At 38.6% G+C, this 16,382-nt stretch overlaps 2 protein-coding genes across 3 annotated transcripts; both read left to right on the forward strand.

Annotated features, from left to right (window-relative positions):
- Window positions 1-1,445: 1,445 nt before the first annotated feature.
- LOC133983683 (uncharacterized) lies at window positions 1,446-6,311 on the forward strand. Its single transcript, XM_062422844.1, has 4 exons — window positions 1,446-2,024; window positions 3,688-3,954; window positions 4,614-4,704; window positions 5,156-6,311. The coding sequence occupies exons 1-4, from the start codon at window positions 1,637-1,639 to the stop codon at window positions 5,574-5,576; spliced, it is 1,167 nt and encodes a 388-aa protein (XP_062278828.1). The 5' UTR covers window positions 1,446-1,636; the 3' UTR covers window positions 5,577-6,311.
- Window positions 6,312-9,306: 2,995 nt separating this feature from the next.
- Window positions 9,307-15,742, forward strand: LOC133983476 (protein rapunzel-like). Of its 2 annotated transcripts, XM_062422566.1 has the most exons (3): window positions 9,317-9,365; window positions 11,962-12,048; window positions 12,942-15,742. In XM_062422566.1, exon 3 carries the CDS (start codon window positions 12,998-13,000, stop codon window positions 13,679-13,681), a length of 684 nt encoding a protein of 227 aa, XP_062278550.1. In that variant the 5' UTR covers window positions 9,317-9,365; window positions 11,962-12,048; window positions 12,942-12,997; the 3' UTR covers window positions 13,682-15,742. The 2 variants fall into 2 exon arrangements, with proteins under 2 accessions (XP_062278551.1, XP_062278550.1); XM_062422567.1 differs by lacking the exon at window positions 11,962-12,048 and having other exon boundaries at window positions 9,307-9,365.
- Window positions 15,743-16,382: the final 640 nt, after the last annotated feature.

Here is a 16,382-nt window from a genome sequence, read left to right on the forward strand (position 1 = left end):
TGGAAGAGACCACTCCCATCATGATAGAAATGTCTCATCATAGGATAAAGGTGATCACACAGAACAACTTTTTATTGATTTGCAGAGATCCTTACCTCTAAAGGGGACAAGACGGACCCAAACATGTGAGTAAAATACCCCCCACAGCATAACAGAGCCACTCAGGCATTGAGGCTTGTACCATTAGCTTAATGTATGTGCCTTCACCCACTTGTCAAAAATATGAAGGATCACTCATCTGACCATATCACTTTTCTCCACATCTCTGTAGAACAGTGCTGATGGTTTTTGCACCACTAAACTCTCAAATGTACATTCATCTTTGTAGTGAGGACTTTATGCACTGCAGCCCTACTATAATATCCCTCTCTATGTAATTGTTGACTGTTCTTGCTGACACAGTCTGATCATTTGCTTTTCTGTTTTTCCTTACATATTGCACTAATGCACAGGTATTACAGTAATCACATGTGCACTGTAGACAACAATTTCTGGTATTTCTCCCATAGACCTAAATTCAGATGTCACTTTAGACACTGTTCTTACTGAAACACTGGCCAGCTGTGCAAACTTTGTGACATAAGCTCCTGCCTCAACAATCAACCCTCATTCAAAGTCACTTAGATATTTTCCTCTTGCCATCTTGATACAATTCAGAGTCAAGTGGGCCTGCTCAGTATTTTTATCTATGCCACAGTGCATGACTTACAATTCAAGTAGTATGTTGCCATTTCCTGTGTGTATTTGAAGTAAGTACAAACCACTGCCTTAGAAGCACCTGCTACTGAGACCTTGTAAAGACATCATCTCCAAATTTAGATACTCATGATTGTGGCTCAATATCCGGCCCTGTTGTTAATTTGGCCCTGTTCTTTTTCCACCCAGGTGTGGACTTAAAGGTCCGCTGTGGAGTTTCTGACCAATAGTGGAGCTAAGGCTTTCATTAATGGTCCCTGATTGGCTGATTTGAATATAACACAATTTCTGTTTTCCTACTCATTTCACACTGTTCGACAAATTTATTTCTGCATATTTTGTACAACAAAATTAAATATGTTTCTAATATATATATATTGGATCCCATTTACTTTAAGTCTTATTTTGTTTGCTCTTCAACACTCTTTCTTATCTGTTTTCATTGTTTTCATGAGAATTTCCCCTTTGAGGAAAAAAAGTCTTATCTTAAAATCATTACTGAGTAAAGGTCAAGACTTCAAGGAATCAGAAGGGGGGTTGGTTGACTGTGTAATGCAGGAGGAGTTATAAAAAAGGATGGGGGGCGGAGGGGTTCTGTAGAAAAATCTGGTTTCTGATGATTTAATGCCATGAGTCTACACACATACAGTAGGTGGCGGTATGAACCTTTGCGGTCTGACAATAAACACAGAGAAGAAGAAGAAGAAGACGCAGGAAGCATCTCTGGGTCTACATGGTGGAAACAACATTAGCAAAAATACATGAGTTTGATTTAACTTGTTTAGACTGTCGTGTTTTACATTACCGAAAAGGCGCAACTTCGTGCATTAAATGTGACTACACTGTTTTAACGAGCCTGTGTGCTGTCTAATAGCCAAGCGTCCTCGTAGCTTGCCTGAGGCTTTCCATAAGGCGTGTAAAAACACTTAGATTTTTGAGGATGAATTTGGTCAAAACCAGGTCTTTGCACCCTCACCTGCGCGACGAAGAAGCTCTGGTGGTGGAAAACGCCATCCGGCTGGCGATAGACTCGATAATAAACGTGCTATACGGCGTCAACAGTGCCAGGACTCATGAGTACCAGCGGATGGTGGTAGACAGGGACAAAGAGATCCAGCGGCTGGAGTGCAGGCTGACGGAGATCGAGCAGGAGCTGCAGGTGCTGCACCGGCAGGGATGCACCTGCGGGCTGCTGGGAAACGAGCACAGCCTGGTGGGGTCACAGACCTCCGGTGAGAGGCAGGAGGGAGAGCAGAGGGGTTTCCAGACGGGCTGCATTGACACCGAGATGCCAGCAGGGCAGCAGGAGTGTGAAATGAGCATCTCCTGTAAGTAAACACGAGTGCAAAGATTATTAGAGCAGAGATGCATCCTCTCTAGTTAAAGATCTGTCACTTAACCTTTTGTTTTAGTTGACATGCTAGGATATGACCTCATTTAACCATTTAATTTATTGTTGCATTTCATTACACAAGTATAACAGAGTAAACATTTTAGGGTACAGCACCTTGACAACGCAGTAAGGAGGTAAATACATATTTGAAGGACCAGTGCGTAGTATTTAGTGACATCTAGTTGTGAGGTTGCAGATTGCAACCAATTTAAGAATAGTGAAAGCAATAGTAATAGAACAAAAATAGTATAAAATCCAAGAGTGTATGTATGTATGTATGTATGTATGTATGTATGTATGTATGTATGTATGTATGTATGTATGTATGTATGTATGTATGTATGTAAAGTGTGGTGTGTGTCTTACTTATTATTATTATTACTGATGTTATTTATTATTATTGTATATGAATAAATGTCTATATGATAAATTTATATATATGTAGTGTACTTATGTATGTAGCCTCTGTGTGACATCAGGCAGGCTGCAGGCTGTTGTGTGTTTGTTGGCCTGGTGGAAAATTAACCAACCCTATTTTCCCCCTTTAATCAGTGGTGGAAGAATTACTCAGGTCCTTTACTTCAAGTATGAACTACTTCATAAACGGTTAGCTAGTTTAGTCCAGTTGTTTCAAACCTAGGGGTCGGGCCCCCCCAAAGGGTCACCAGAAAAATTTGAGGGGTCGTGAGATGATTAATGGGAGAGGAAAGAAGAAAAAAACAAGTTCTGATACACAAATCAGAACTGAATGTTTTCATTTTTTTGGCTTTTTCTCTAATCTTTGGTTTTTGATGAAATATTGGATAATTTTAACATTTATTGAAATTAAAGCCATGTGAGAAGCTTAGAGGGCAAAATCACTATTTAGTGGAGCTGTTAACAACTCATAGACATCTAAGATGTAACCCTGACTAAACACTGCTTTTTGTAAGATGTTAAAAGACAAAAAGGTTGGAAACCACTGGTTTCATCTTTAACAGTCTGTTGTATTTTAAAAGCTTGTTATATTATCCATTGTGTCAAATCTTCATCTGAAAAGTAATGAAAATAAATGTTAAATATAGTACAGTAGAAAGTATAATATATCCCTCTGAAATGTAGTAGACTGGAAGTATGAAGTACCAGACTATGGAGATACTCAAGTAAAGTACAAGTCAGTCAACATTGTACTTAAATACAGCACTTGAGTAAATGTACTTAGTTACTTTCCACCACTGCCGTTGAATATATTTTAAGCGTATTAAAGGTATTAGTTAAGCATTAAAAGCTTTGCCCTCCCTCTATATCACAAACTGGGCTTGCACATTTAAAGAAAAGTTACTAAGTATGAAATTGGCAATAAAGCATCGTTATTAAACCAAATCAAAATAGTTAATGTTTTATATGATATATGGGATATGCATGAACCAGTCCTTTTGTTTAATGGACTGACAAAAAATGTAAAGTATGCTGTCATATATATATATATATATAGATAGATCATATTTGAAAATCCTTTTTAAACATCAGAGACTCATGCAGGCATCTGTGTACAGTAATGAGTCTAAATGTAATGTGTTGCTTCCACCTCTGAGATTTTCTGCCTTCTCCTTCCACAGTAGGTCTTTTTGCAAGACCCCACTCACACGTCTCCTCCCAAAGCCATGAGTCAGCTCTCCCTTCATCCCCGAGCAGAATGGGTCTGGACCAGACCTGCACCTCCCACTCCTCAGATACTTCGAGCGTATCAGAGGTAGTCAGGAATCTGCCAAAGTCTCCCAGCAGCATCATTGTCAAAGAAGAGCCATGTGATATCGACACAGTTTTAATCAAGTGGGAAATGAGTGAGGAGAGATACGAGGATCATCAGGAAAGCGCAGATCCAGGTCAGTGCTGTAGTGTCCACAGCACAGAGTTTTGAAAACGTAAAGTTTCAACATTGACTTGTTTCCTTATTCTTGGACCATATTGTTTGTGTCAGTTCTAGGGCTATAATGATTATTTTCATTAACTATAAATCTGTTGATTACTTTTTTGATTAATCAATTACTTAGTGGGTCTATAAAATGTCGGACAATGGTGAAAAATTGTGATCACTGTTTCTCAAAATCCAAGGTGCAACCAAAAATGTCTTGTTTTGTCTCTGTCAACAATTTAGAATTCAGAGATATTTAGCTTATGGTCATAGAGGACAAAAGTAACAAGAAAATATTCACATTTAAGAAATTGAAATCAGAGAAAAGATGAATCAATTATCAAAATAGTTGTCAATTAATTTTTTGTTGTAGTTATAGTCCATGAAAAAGTGAATCCTTGTTGCATAGCATGTTTATATTTAACAAAGGGGGGTATTGAGAAATCTGTCATTTTGGTATCAGTGCTGAAACTCATTGGCACCAGTATCAAAAATCTTCAAACAGCATCCGACACTATGCAGCAGCCTTATGAGGAAAGGAGCCTTGACTAAATACCATCACTGTAAAGATGTGTTTGATTGGTTTGTAGGGTTGCATGACTAAGAAGATTTCCCTTCTTATCCTGTTAGAAAACGTGGAGAACAGAGAGAGAGAAAGATTGAGGGAGAAACCTCAAGCAGACCCAGGCGGACTCCGAATGGCTGAGGGAGAACACCTGAGGTGGGTTATTTCATAAGTACAGATGAGTTAAATAATTGTGGCCTACAGTCACTTTATTAAAGTTGCTACCTGTTTATCAAAAGGAAGATCTACAATAAAATCCCGCATTTATATTTTCTGTGAGTAATGTGATGTTATACTGAAACATTTTCACTACACCTGTTAACAACTGGACAACTTTGACTATCAGCAATCAAGGTGTTGTTAGGTAATAGTCCTCCAACAAAAGATCTCTTTCACTAATTCACCTGGGGTTTTTTTGTTAATAAGTGATTAATCATTAAGTATTAATCATTTTATTTCATTATTTCAATTTTTAAAACAAAAAAGCAGCAGCACGTAAATAAAAATAATGCATTAACCTTTACAAAACAAAAAACAATCAGAATTTGGAGTGCTTAGTGAACTGCTTACCTCTGTGTGACCCCGTCTTACCTTTTGTCCTCTTCAGGAACAAGAAGAAGAGCGTCCCGATGTCTGAGTTGCCAGAAGAGGCCCAGAGACTGAAGAGAGCAGCCTGGCGAGCGGCTTCCAGACGTTATTATGCCCGAAAAATAGCCCGTCAGCAGACAAACCCCTTGCGCCCTGGCGCCTTTCCCCACATCATAGACTCTCAGTATTCACAACCCATCTCTTTTGTGGATAAGAGGAGGAGGACACTAATATCCGAGTTACCTCAAGAGACTCAGACGTTGCAGAGGGAGGCGTGGAGAGCGGCATCCAGGAGGTACTACGCACGAAAAATGGCTCGCCACCAGACAGAGCCAACACAGTATGGACACCTTATCCAGAACATGGAGACACCTGAGGAAACACAGGGACCTAACAGAGGAGGATCCCACACCAGCAGTGAAGGAATTATGTGCAGCTGATAAAATGATGCTGAGGCTGAGGTCATGCAGGGTTTTCTATTGAGCATATTTAAAGGTTCATTTCATCGTGTTATGTAGAACACTGGACTGTGTGAATGTTCGATTTTGTAATATTTTCAGTTTATGTGTACTGATGATATTGAGATTTCTCTCATGTCTGCTCATGATAGTTTGATCCCTGTGCTTTAAATGATTATTGGTGTTTCTTCATAGTTGAATTACACAGCTAAACTTCACTGCATTCACATCACTTTAGCTCTAAATTATCATCATTTTTTAATTTTCATCACATCCTTCTTTTCTGTTCTTAATTACATGCCTGTACAAAATGCTTATTGCAAATGAAGATTGAAGACATGTCATCTGAGGCAATGTAAAGCTGTTGCACAGCATTACTCATTTAACAGCTACTGTGTCAATGCAGCGCCCCCCGAGTACAGTGTCTGTAACTACAATCAAAGCATCTATAATTGTCAAATTATGAGCTCAACATCTTTTGTGTTTCTGGTAGATGAATGACCAGCTGAAGTTTTAATGGTAAGACTTTAAAATGTGTCTTTTGTTCTTTTTTTCTTCTCCGAACATAATAATAAAAACAATATGATTAAAATGCTGCTGTGGTATTGTTCTCTTGTAATCAAAGGATGTTTTCATGTATTCTCCCTTGATCATTAAATTGAGACAGTTTAATCTTCCGTTTTTTATCAGTATGCATTGAAGTGTCTGCAGCGCATGAAAACCTGAAGTAAAATGGACTTCCTAAAGAAATAAAATAAAGACAGCTTTTTTTTATTGTTATTTTTATTTCTTGAAATGATTCTCAATAAAAGAAAAAAAAAAGACAACATTCCTGTTTGTTAATTTATTGTTTGTTTTATTTAATTTATTGTTTTACACACTATGAAACCACAATGAGTGAAATCAGACATTCACAGTATCATGTAGGCTTGTTCGGGGTTACCTTAGGTGATATGTGCATTCGAGTGAAACTAAGCAGATTGTTTTATCCAAATAAACAGGCCTGCATGTGGAGGAACATACAATCCAAAGCACATAAAAGGAAAGCATGAATCCAAAATAATAAATAAAAAAGGGTCATGGATATACAGTACTGTGCAAAGTCTTAGGCCACCACCACCATCATACAAGCAGAAAATACAGGAAATATGTACACAAAACTTTACATTAATTATTCAATATTATTAATTGAGGCTCCATTCCATTTATGTTTAAGAGAACCAAGTTCCTGCTATTGCTCAAGTGTAAGGGGAAGTCTGAATACTTGGTTGTATTATAATTAAGAGACAGAAATAATTGTATATGGTCATTACAGCATTGCTAAAACAACGGTGGCCTAAGACTTGTCGGAGAGGACTGTGTGTTTTCGGCCCCCATTATCTGTAAATGGCAGGAAAATCTGTCAAATTCAGTTAAAAATCTGACATTTCCACATCATCTTTTTCAGCTGACACACCTCAAAGTCCCTCATCACTTTGCTTATAGTCTGCAGATATACAGAACTGTGCCACTATTAGATTTGTTGTTTTAGCAATGCTACTGTATAATGACCATATATCATTATTTTTCTCTTAATTAGAATACAGGAAAAGTGTATGCAGTATTAAAAAACAGGGGGAAAAATAGACAGCTTCTATTGGCTAAAGTGGCAAGTATTTAGTGTGACCTCCTCTTATACTTGAGCAATAGCAGGAACCTGCCTCATTTAAACCTAAATGGAATGGAACCTTAATTCATAATAATAATTCATAATTAATGTTAAATTTTTGTGTACATATTTGTACTTGTATTTTCTGTTTGTATGATGGTGGTGGCCTAAAACTTTTGCACAGTACTGTATTACGTACATGATTGGTGCCGATCTCTGGCTCTTACTTTTGTTTACTGCCTACAGACGTTAACACTGTGGCTTTCAGACCGAACATAGCGTTCCGGCCCCCCCCCCCCCCCCTCCCCACACACACACACACACACACACACACACACAAACACTTTAATAATCACAAGTACATTTTGCAACAATGGTTGTTTGTCACCTATGAGTCTAAATATTACACCTATTAACCACCACCCCACGTACATCTGAGGTTGCACAAGCGCGGTTTTCACAATTATCTGTAGGACTGTGAGAATTTATCATTTCACAGACTGAAACGTGATCTGCTTGACAGCTGCAGCAGCAAATGCACGATGGGAACAGGTGCGCGTCCGGCTGCAGCTCCGGCTGTGCTGCATTAATCCACATGCGCCTGTTCAACCAACAATAAAAGGTCTAAGCGTTGATGTGGAGAGCTCATGAGCACATAACGAAGGCATTGTCATGTCTAACCGATATTCCTCCAATCATTTCCATTTGTGTCTCCCACTTTCCACCAAAAGCTGTGCAGGGAGGACAGGGCTTCTCTTGTGTTGCTGTTGCCTGAGGCTTGACGTCTCAGAGAGGGGATGAGGGGTCTTTAACCTGCTGGGGAATCAGGTCCGGACACGCAGGGAGGCAAACGCCCATCGTATTTGTGACTATGTGCTGTTATAATTTACGGCATACATAGACATTATAGACATGAGCTTTGAGGGGAACAGGGTTGTCCTTTAACGCTTTGCTGGCAGCTGCCAACACAATTTGCATAGGGGCTTATTTTGGGGATAACAGCTTTAACCGCCGGTACAGTCGCATACCCAACAACGACTTCTTAGGATTTGTCTGCAGGATTTTACGAACAATAAAGTTTGGACTGAATTTATGCTTTTTCAAGCCTGGGTAAAGAAACAGATTAAGGCTCACTGCAGGACTACTCTGGCGCACTAACTGGGTGCGTTTACAGCTCAGGTTTTCGCCTACCTGATAGCTACCGTTGGTAATTTAGACGGTAATTTTAATTTGAGGGCTGTACCACAGTGCTGTCAGCATTACTACATATATATTTAAGGGAAATATATGTATTAATTTGTGACCTTTATAACTTTACTGTATGCAATCCCAGTTGCGCAATTTGGTACATTTGCCGCTGCGCTTTACTTTCAAAAGGACTTTAAATTCTGCATTTTTTTGAGCGTAGCGTTTAATTGTACGGTAAAATTCGTAAATTCAAAACATAATTATTATTATATCTATTTTTTTAAGTGGATTAACTTCTCTTTTTTTCTCCTGGAGTCTTTGGAGCACCCTCTGTGCCTTTGGATACACCTGTGCTCTTTTGGAGAGGTCCATTTGGATCCATAGCTGTCCTTTTACTTTGTCGGATTCTACTCTCATAAAAATATTGTCTTTTCGGTCTTTTTGGTCTAGTCCACAAGAAAAGGGTCTCTTGAACTCATAAAACCAACCAATGGGCTATTTGCAGTCTCCCAGTGATGCTCCAGGCCTTGGCAAATGCACAAAAGGCAGCTGAAAGTCTCTGAGAGCTCAGCTGCGCACTGACAGACAATCGCTTCTCAGTATCAACTGTATGACTAGTGTATGGACCAGAATAAGTTGAAAGCATGGGGGTAGGACATAGTGTATTTGAGGAGTGGGTTTTGCTGTATAAGGGCACTGAAATGACATTATAAATGGCATTTTGGATCTTATACATATTTGAGGCCTAAATGGCCATTTTTCGGGTTTCTGGGGCTCTCTGAACTCTTTATAAATGGTTTAGTCCAATTTGATCACCCCTACATATTCAACATACATGGAAGTGTCCTTTTTTGCAGGGATTGCTGGGAAGAAGAAGGAGGCTGTCGGGGTTGGGACTGTGGAGAGGGAAGTATAAGCAGAGCCATTCTCAAAAGGTAAGAAATCCTATGTTCAGCTATGGCCAATGGAGCCCAATGTTGGCTGGGAGGCAGATGGAGACTGTATATTCAACATTTAGACAGAGAAATAGAGGTTTTCAGGTGTATTTTGGTGTATCTTTGGTGAGAGAGAGCAGGGAGGGTCAGGGCATTATGGTGTGCATTAACAAGGAAACATGGAGGGACGGCTAGGGGGAGCCAGAGCTGGGCAGGAAGGCAGCTGCCTGGTCCTGAGCTGTTAGTGAGGGGATGTTTTGCCTGTCAAAGTACTTACAAACACAGAAGCCCTCCGGAAGACCCTTCATTGTTGTACTTTAGTCTTCATTAGAACAGTTATTGTTGGAACTGCCTCAAGGGTGTACTTCCTCAGAAGTCCCCTAACTACCACACAGGCTGACTTCTGTAAAACAAGAGAGCAAACTGTCATGTCACAGGAGCAAGTGGCTGAAAGTCAGCCAAATAAGTCATAACAATGTTAATCATTTACTTTTATAGCGATTATAATGCAATATAAGATGTTAATTTTGGTTAGCTTAGCACTGCTGTGATTATAGAAAACATTCAAGATGGCCACTCCACTGCAGGGAAACAGGTGAGAGTAGCATGACACTTCCTGATTAGCCAGACAGAGCTACTTTGTTTACAACCAAAACATAGCTGAAGGTTTTTGTCTAGAAATAACCAAAAATATATATATTTCTATAGCTTGATTTTATATAAATGTTTATTATTGAAGAAGCTGAGTCACTGAGCCTTAACTTTAGGCCAGGACTGTCTGACAGAGAAGTGGGAGTGTTGTGTCTTCAGCTTTAAAGGCCATGCTGCCACACAGCAGTGATTGGTTAACCCACAGAGGACACTTTAACTCAGCAGCTGTAATTGACTTCATTAATTGGGCCATAATGACAATTATTATTAGTATATTAACCAATTTGATTATAAGTCAACCCTTATTTATCTCCAAATTGATTAAAAATGCAACAAAATAATGAATCCTTTCACTTAAGAAATGTCCTTGCATGTGAAGTCTTCATTTAGGAATAATTTCAATTGCGCAAATGGTTAATTTTTCTTTTTGCAGACAGAAATGCTGCAGTCAGCGGCACCAAAATAATCCAATTTGTGATAAATATAGCTCAGAATATTCCTCCCAATTTAAAAAATGATACATTTTACAATGATAATGTTTCAGAGAAGTGCTTTGGGTCAAAACATTGTAATTAACCCTTTCATTACCTGCATCTCATCTTGCAGTTTGCAGTATTGTCTCGATACGAGGCCCGACTTCTCTTGAAGAACATAATCTGTGAAGTAAAAACAGACATATAGCACATTAAAATGTCATTTGTTGATTATTTAATTTCTATCCACCTCTAAATATGAAACAAAAACACTTCTTATTGGGTGACCTAATCATTATTTGTTTTATTTTTTTTAAAGCCAGTTAAGGGAGGAGCAGATGACTTTATGGACAAAGGCTGAAAAGATTTACCATTAAAAAGGCCTTAAGGAATCATTTTATAGGTTTTTTTTATCTGCTCTTACAATATTTTTCAATTGTAAATTTTGCAAGTATTTAATTAAGATAAATATTTGAATAGTTTTTGTTGATTTGATGCATTTAAACACATCATTTTAAAGTGAATCTGAAACTAAAGGGTTAAATCCTGCTCCTGAGCGTCACTGCTGTCAGTCCACAGTAGTGGTGCTGAAATCAGAGGGTGGATATTGTGGGTGTCTTTTCTCATTATTGGTCATTTACTGCCCCCTCTGGTGGACACAAGTAGTTAAAAAGCAAAGAAAGCCAAACACACACATGCACACGTCTGTTCATTATGTGTATTTGTGTCTCAGGGGCTTGTTTGAACTTACTCGGCCTTGTGGTCATCAGCACAACACGACTATTTTTGTAACAGTATCAATCTGTGAGTGGTGTTTGTCAGTAGCACCATAACACACATTCTGAGCTATTAAGTGGAAGTCATTGAGCTGTATTGATAGATAAGAGCACACTGAACACTCACCCTTTCTTTCCTCTCTTTTGTCAATGCTTTAAGTCCTTGAGCCCTCTGTGACAGTCATATATTGTGCTTTTATTGGTGGGAAAAAAAACCTTATATTGTCCTTCTTTGACCCTTATTTGGTTCTTTTTGTCCCTCTAGATAGCAGCTCCTGTTATGTAACAAACAAGTCTTACAGCTCAGTCAGCCTTAGCATACTTGTTTTCTAACTCAGCTATGGCTGAGCTGAGAGTTGAGTTTCTCTGTCCCGCCCATTTAGCAGCTGCTAGCTCTCAGCATGCCTTCCTCATTCAGATCGTTGTCGCTGCTGCTGAGGAGCTATCAGCTCGGCCCATAGAAATACATTGGGAGCAGCCTGGTGCTGAAAGGCTCCAGTGCTGAATGGAGCTCTGTCAGGGAGAAGGAAAGAGGCTGTTAACTCCTTCATTGCTGAAAGCTGCAACTAGCAATGTACAAAAATCTGCTCACTTCCTGGTTCAGACCCACACAATGAACCAAAATCAATCCTGTGCAGCTTCTTCTGTGCTGGATTGTTTTCTTGTTTCTGAATCTATGTTTGTGTTTTGTTTCAGCAATCATCCTCGATTATCAGGATCCCTTTCTCACTTTAACAACACGGTGCAGGGTTCCTGTGTGAGCTCGAAGGGAAAACATTGGATGTAAGATGATTCTCTTTTCTCCTCCTACACTCCAACCAGCACATTTCCGTCACAATCATTTGTCTATCCTGCCGGGATATTCCATGAAAGAGCTATAATAATTGGTTAAGTGATGACTGCTCAGTGTTAGCAGCACAGTGTAAATGTTACTATTAGATTAGTTTTGCTTGTATTTAAGCTTATTTATTGAGTGAAATGACTCATTTTCCTTTATCATGGCTGTCAAATGAGTTCTATACATTACTTTGTACCTGAATCTTATAGTTAGGACTGCAACTAACAATTACAATAGTTGATTAATCTGACTACTTCACTTTCTCACTTCTAAAAATGTCAGGAAATATTAGTTTAAAATTTACATTAGCCCAAGTTGTTTTATCCTACTAGATTCAGTTTAATATCATATGTAAAAAATAAATAAAAAAAAAATACAATTTAAAAAGGCAGATTATTATTATTGTTAAGGTTATAAAGAACATGGATTGATGGTTTGAATGGCATGTCCTCAAATTACTGATGCCATCTCATGTTGTCCGTCTTTAAGATATTTTCTTTTATGGTTGCTCATTATGGGACTGATTGTCCTGAATTGTCATGTATTTTGAGGCACACTCTTTTTGAAGGTATATTCCAGAAAAATGAATAAAATAAACAGTAAAAAACAAAACTAATCATATAACTTAAAAAAACAAACATGTTTGGTTACTGTTCATGCAGCAACTAATACAATCTAACCACAGTTTGTTTTACAGCTTCTACAGTAAAATTATCCAGTTGTTCTAATTACTGCTTTAGTGCCAGAATGCCTTTATAATATTATAAATGTGTCAACAGTATCCTGAACACCATCAGTTCGAGTAAACTGTGATCTCTCTCTCCCCCATCTCTCACAGACATACGTATTGATCTTCACATCGTGACTTCATCCTCTGCACCACCTGGAAAAACCATGATGGAAGAGGAGATCGTCGAGGACCGGGCCAAACTGAAGCAGGGCCTCATCAAAGTGCTAGAGTGTGTGGCCACCATCTCCTCAGCAGCAGCCGTGGTTAACCCCATTTTTGGCGTGGCTGGATCCCTGATCCGCGTGGTGCTGCACCACGTGGATGACGAGGACATCCGCACCCTGAAGCGCGAGTTTGGTTCAGTCAACCGGGCGCTGGATGAGCTGTCTCAGCAGAATCGCAACACGCTGGTGCAAATCAAGAAGGAAACGCTGGACGGTCAGTACTGTCAAGTGGAGGAGAACCTGAAGAACCAGTTCAGAAAGTTCATGGATATGGTGGAGGCACGGCCTGAGCTCCGCACCCGCAAAAGAGATGACTTTGAGGAGAGCTATGCCAATGACTTGGGCGACCAGAACCTGCACACGCTCTATGACGGCGTGGTGGGAAAACCAAAGCTCTTTAGTAAGCCCATCCTTGAAGTCTACCTGAAGCACTCGCAAGGCGACCGCCTCACAATGGAGCGACTCTGCACACGCCTCACCTACCTGTTCTGCATCGGGCTCATCGCCCTCATGGGCTACGCCGCCATCATCGGAGACGACGAGGAGGGGCTGAGCGAGGAGTGGGCCGAGAAGATGGAGCAGGTGCAAGAGAAGATGCAGGAGGCTCTTCGCAAGTGCAAATAAAGAAAAAGCATGAAAAGGAGCTTTTTTTCTCCACTGCTGCTTTTTCTTCATATTTGGGACTCATCCACATTCCTCCTATCTTTTTCTCTTCTTAGACGCTCTTTGTATGCATCTGTGTTTGCTAAATGAAAGTCTAGCGATAATATTGAGCCGCAATGTGGCTTGTTCTTTTCAAAAACACATAATTTGTCTGAACTTGCTGCATGTGAAAGTTGCAGGCATTTATTTTGTATCCAGACTGACGTTAAGACAACAGAATTACAATATGTGCCTGTCTTGTATTGGCTTCATATCACAATTGGCTCAAATGTACAGATTAATAATGTACATTCCTCCGATTAGCTGATCAATTTGGCTGTTGTGGTTTCAGCCAATATAAAAAAATACAGTGCAGTTCATCACAAATCTACTCTAAACACTAAATGTTAGCAATCAATGTAAGGAAATTGTACTGTTAGGGATTTTAACATAATCTATTAATCAAGCTTTGGCATAGATGTACCTTTCTTCCAGCTTTAGTGGCTGACATTGAAATTAATGTCTCCACATTATGCACTTTTTGAAAATACTTGTGTTGGGATGTGAAACAAACCAAAGTAAAACCTTTTAATTCGAGGCAAACAAGTTTAGGCTCCTGTCATACACATATAACACCACTAGAGGGTATCCTATGAGCTCTTTAAAATTTAAACCAACTGTTATTTCATGCCACTGATGTAGTAATTGCTACCTTTTGCCAAACAGGGAGTTGCTATGAGTTGCCTCGTATCTATAATTTAAAAAACCAAGAAACAAACATCTCAAAGTTTTCAGAGCTATGAATGTAACTAGAGCGATATAATCAATATACTACACATCCAATACTTCCATGTGAAAATTGGCAAGATATATTCTACAGGTATGTTATTGATGCTTGGAGCTCATGATACACTATGCATACTTGTTGTTTTCCAACACTAAATTAATCTTATTGTACACTAATATTTCTGATGCTGCTGTACTGAGATCTTTATTTTCTTTACTTCCAGAGTTTTTGTTAAGTAATTGAAAACACTACCATTACGATTAAAATCAAATTTGATGGAACACTACATCTGACAATATAAGCACTTCTCTATCAAAAGGATACACTAATCTAATGTAATTTGCCATTCATGAGGTGAAATTAGAAATGGCTTTAAATGTGCGTACACTTTCATCACCCAAAACTTTTTTTTAATGTTTATTTTATGACTTATGTGATAAATGTGAGGAACTGTTATATTATAGGAAGTTATAATGTCACTTCTACTCTCCTGTGCAATCACTCTTATTTTTTTTTATTTGGTGTGAACTACAGCCTAAATGCAATGCAGGAGGTGCACCAGGTGTTGCTGCAATATATAATATATAATATACATATTATCATGTATGGTCATTTAAGTGGATTTTGAACATATAACACATTATATTATGGCTCCCTTTCCCCCCTCATCTGACCAATAGTGCCTCGATCTGACATTAGTTTTTGTATTGTTTTGTTTTTTTCTTTTAAGGATTTTTGTATTAGTTTTTAAGTACATCATTGTATAAGGTTTTGAATAGTCTATATACTACAGCTCAGATTTAATTTAGTCCCTTTGTTTTGTGTTAGCAAACAGGCAGTATCAGTAGTAACAGATAGGTTTGGATCACTGTGTCAGGACAGTTCAGATTGTTGTCAGAATGTTTAGTTTAATTGACTAAATATGTGATTACCAAACTAAATCTGACTGTCATTGATGGTTTTAATTTCATCTACTTAAAGCAGTTTATATATCTGTTTATAATATTTTTAAGGTCGGTAAATTTGAGTCGGTCTTACTGCTCTCATCCTTTAAATAACCATGTCCTAAAGTGGTTAATGCGCCATTGTGCCGTATAGTAAATGCTACATAAACTACAGTCAAACTGCTCTGCGGAGGAACAATACACAAACCTCTTGATGCTTTTTTGAAATGTCATATATGTGAATATGTTACCTTTTTTTGTTATGGATCTTTGATGCCTGGTTGTATATGCACCATTATAAATAAACATCAGTGAATAATACTGGTTTGGAGGAGTAAATCTTTTATTATAGTAACAACTGCAATGGGGAATAATGATTCATTATAAATAAAACATATCTTACTGATTAGATACAGTATATAAGATATATAAGTTATATTCACACTTTCATATTAATTACGGGGACGTACAATTCTTGGCCAAACGTATGTGGACACGGGTTGCTTTTAATGGATTGGGCTATAGACTCCTAGAAAACATGAATACTACAGCACACAATAATATTTAGACAGTGCTTCTAACATTGCAGTTAGGGGGTGGTCCTATACTGTTTTGATATAATGTCCATAAACACAAAGCCAGATCCATAAAGAGATCGTTTTTCCACTTTGGTGTGGAAGAACTTGGCCTGCACAGAGCACTGACTTCAACCGCATCCAACATGTTTGGGATGAACTGCAACGCCAGCTGCTAGCCAGGCTTTAGCGCCTGACCACACCGATGCTCTTGTTGCTGAATGGGTCCAAATCATTTCAGCTAGACTCCAAAATGTTATGGGTAACTTTTATAAATAGCAATTTTTTTCTGTGAGACATTGAAAAAAAATCACATATAGTGTATTTGTCCTTTCCTGGCAAAATTAGATGTATGAAATGTCTAATAAATCGTTTTG

The sequence above is a fragment of the Scomber scombrus genome, chromosome 7, assembly GCF_963691925.1.
Source record: "Scomber scombrus chromosome 7, fScoSco1.1, whole genome shotgun sequence".
In the NCBI taxonomy this organism is placed as follows: domain Eukaryota; kingdom Metazoa; phylum Chordata; class Actinopteri; order Scombriformes; family Scombridae; genus Scomber; species Scomber scombrus.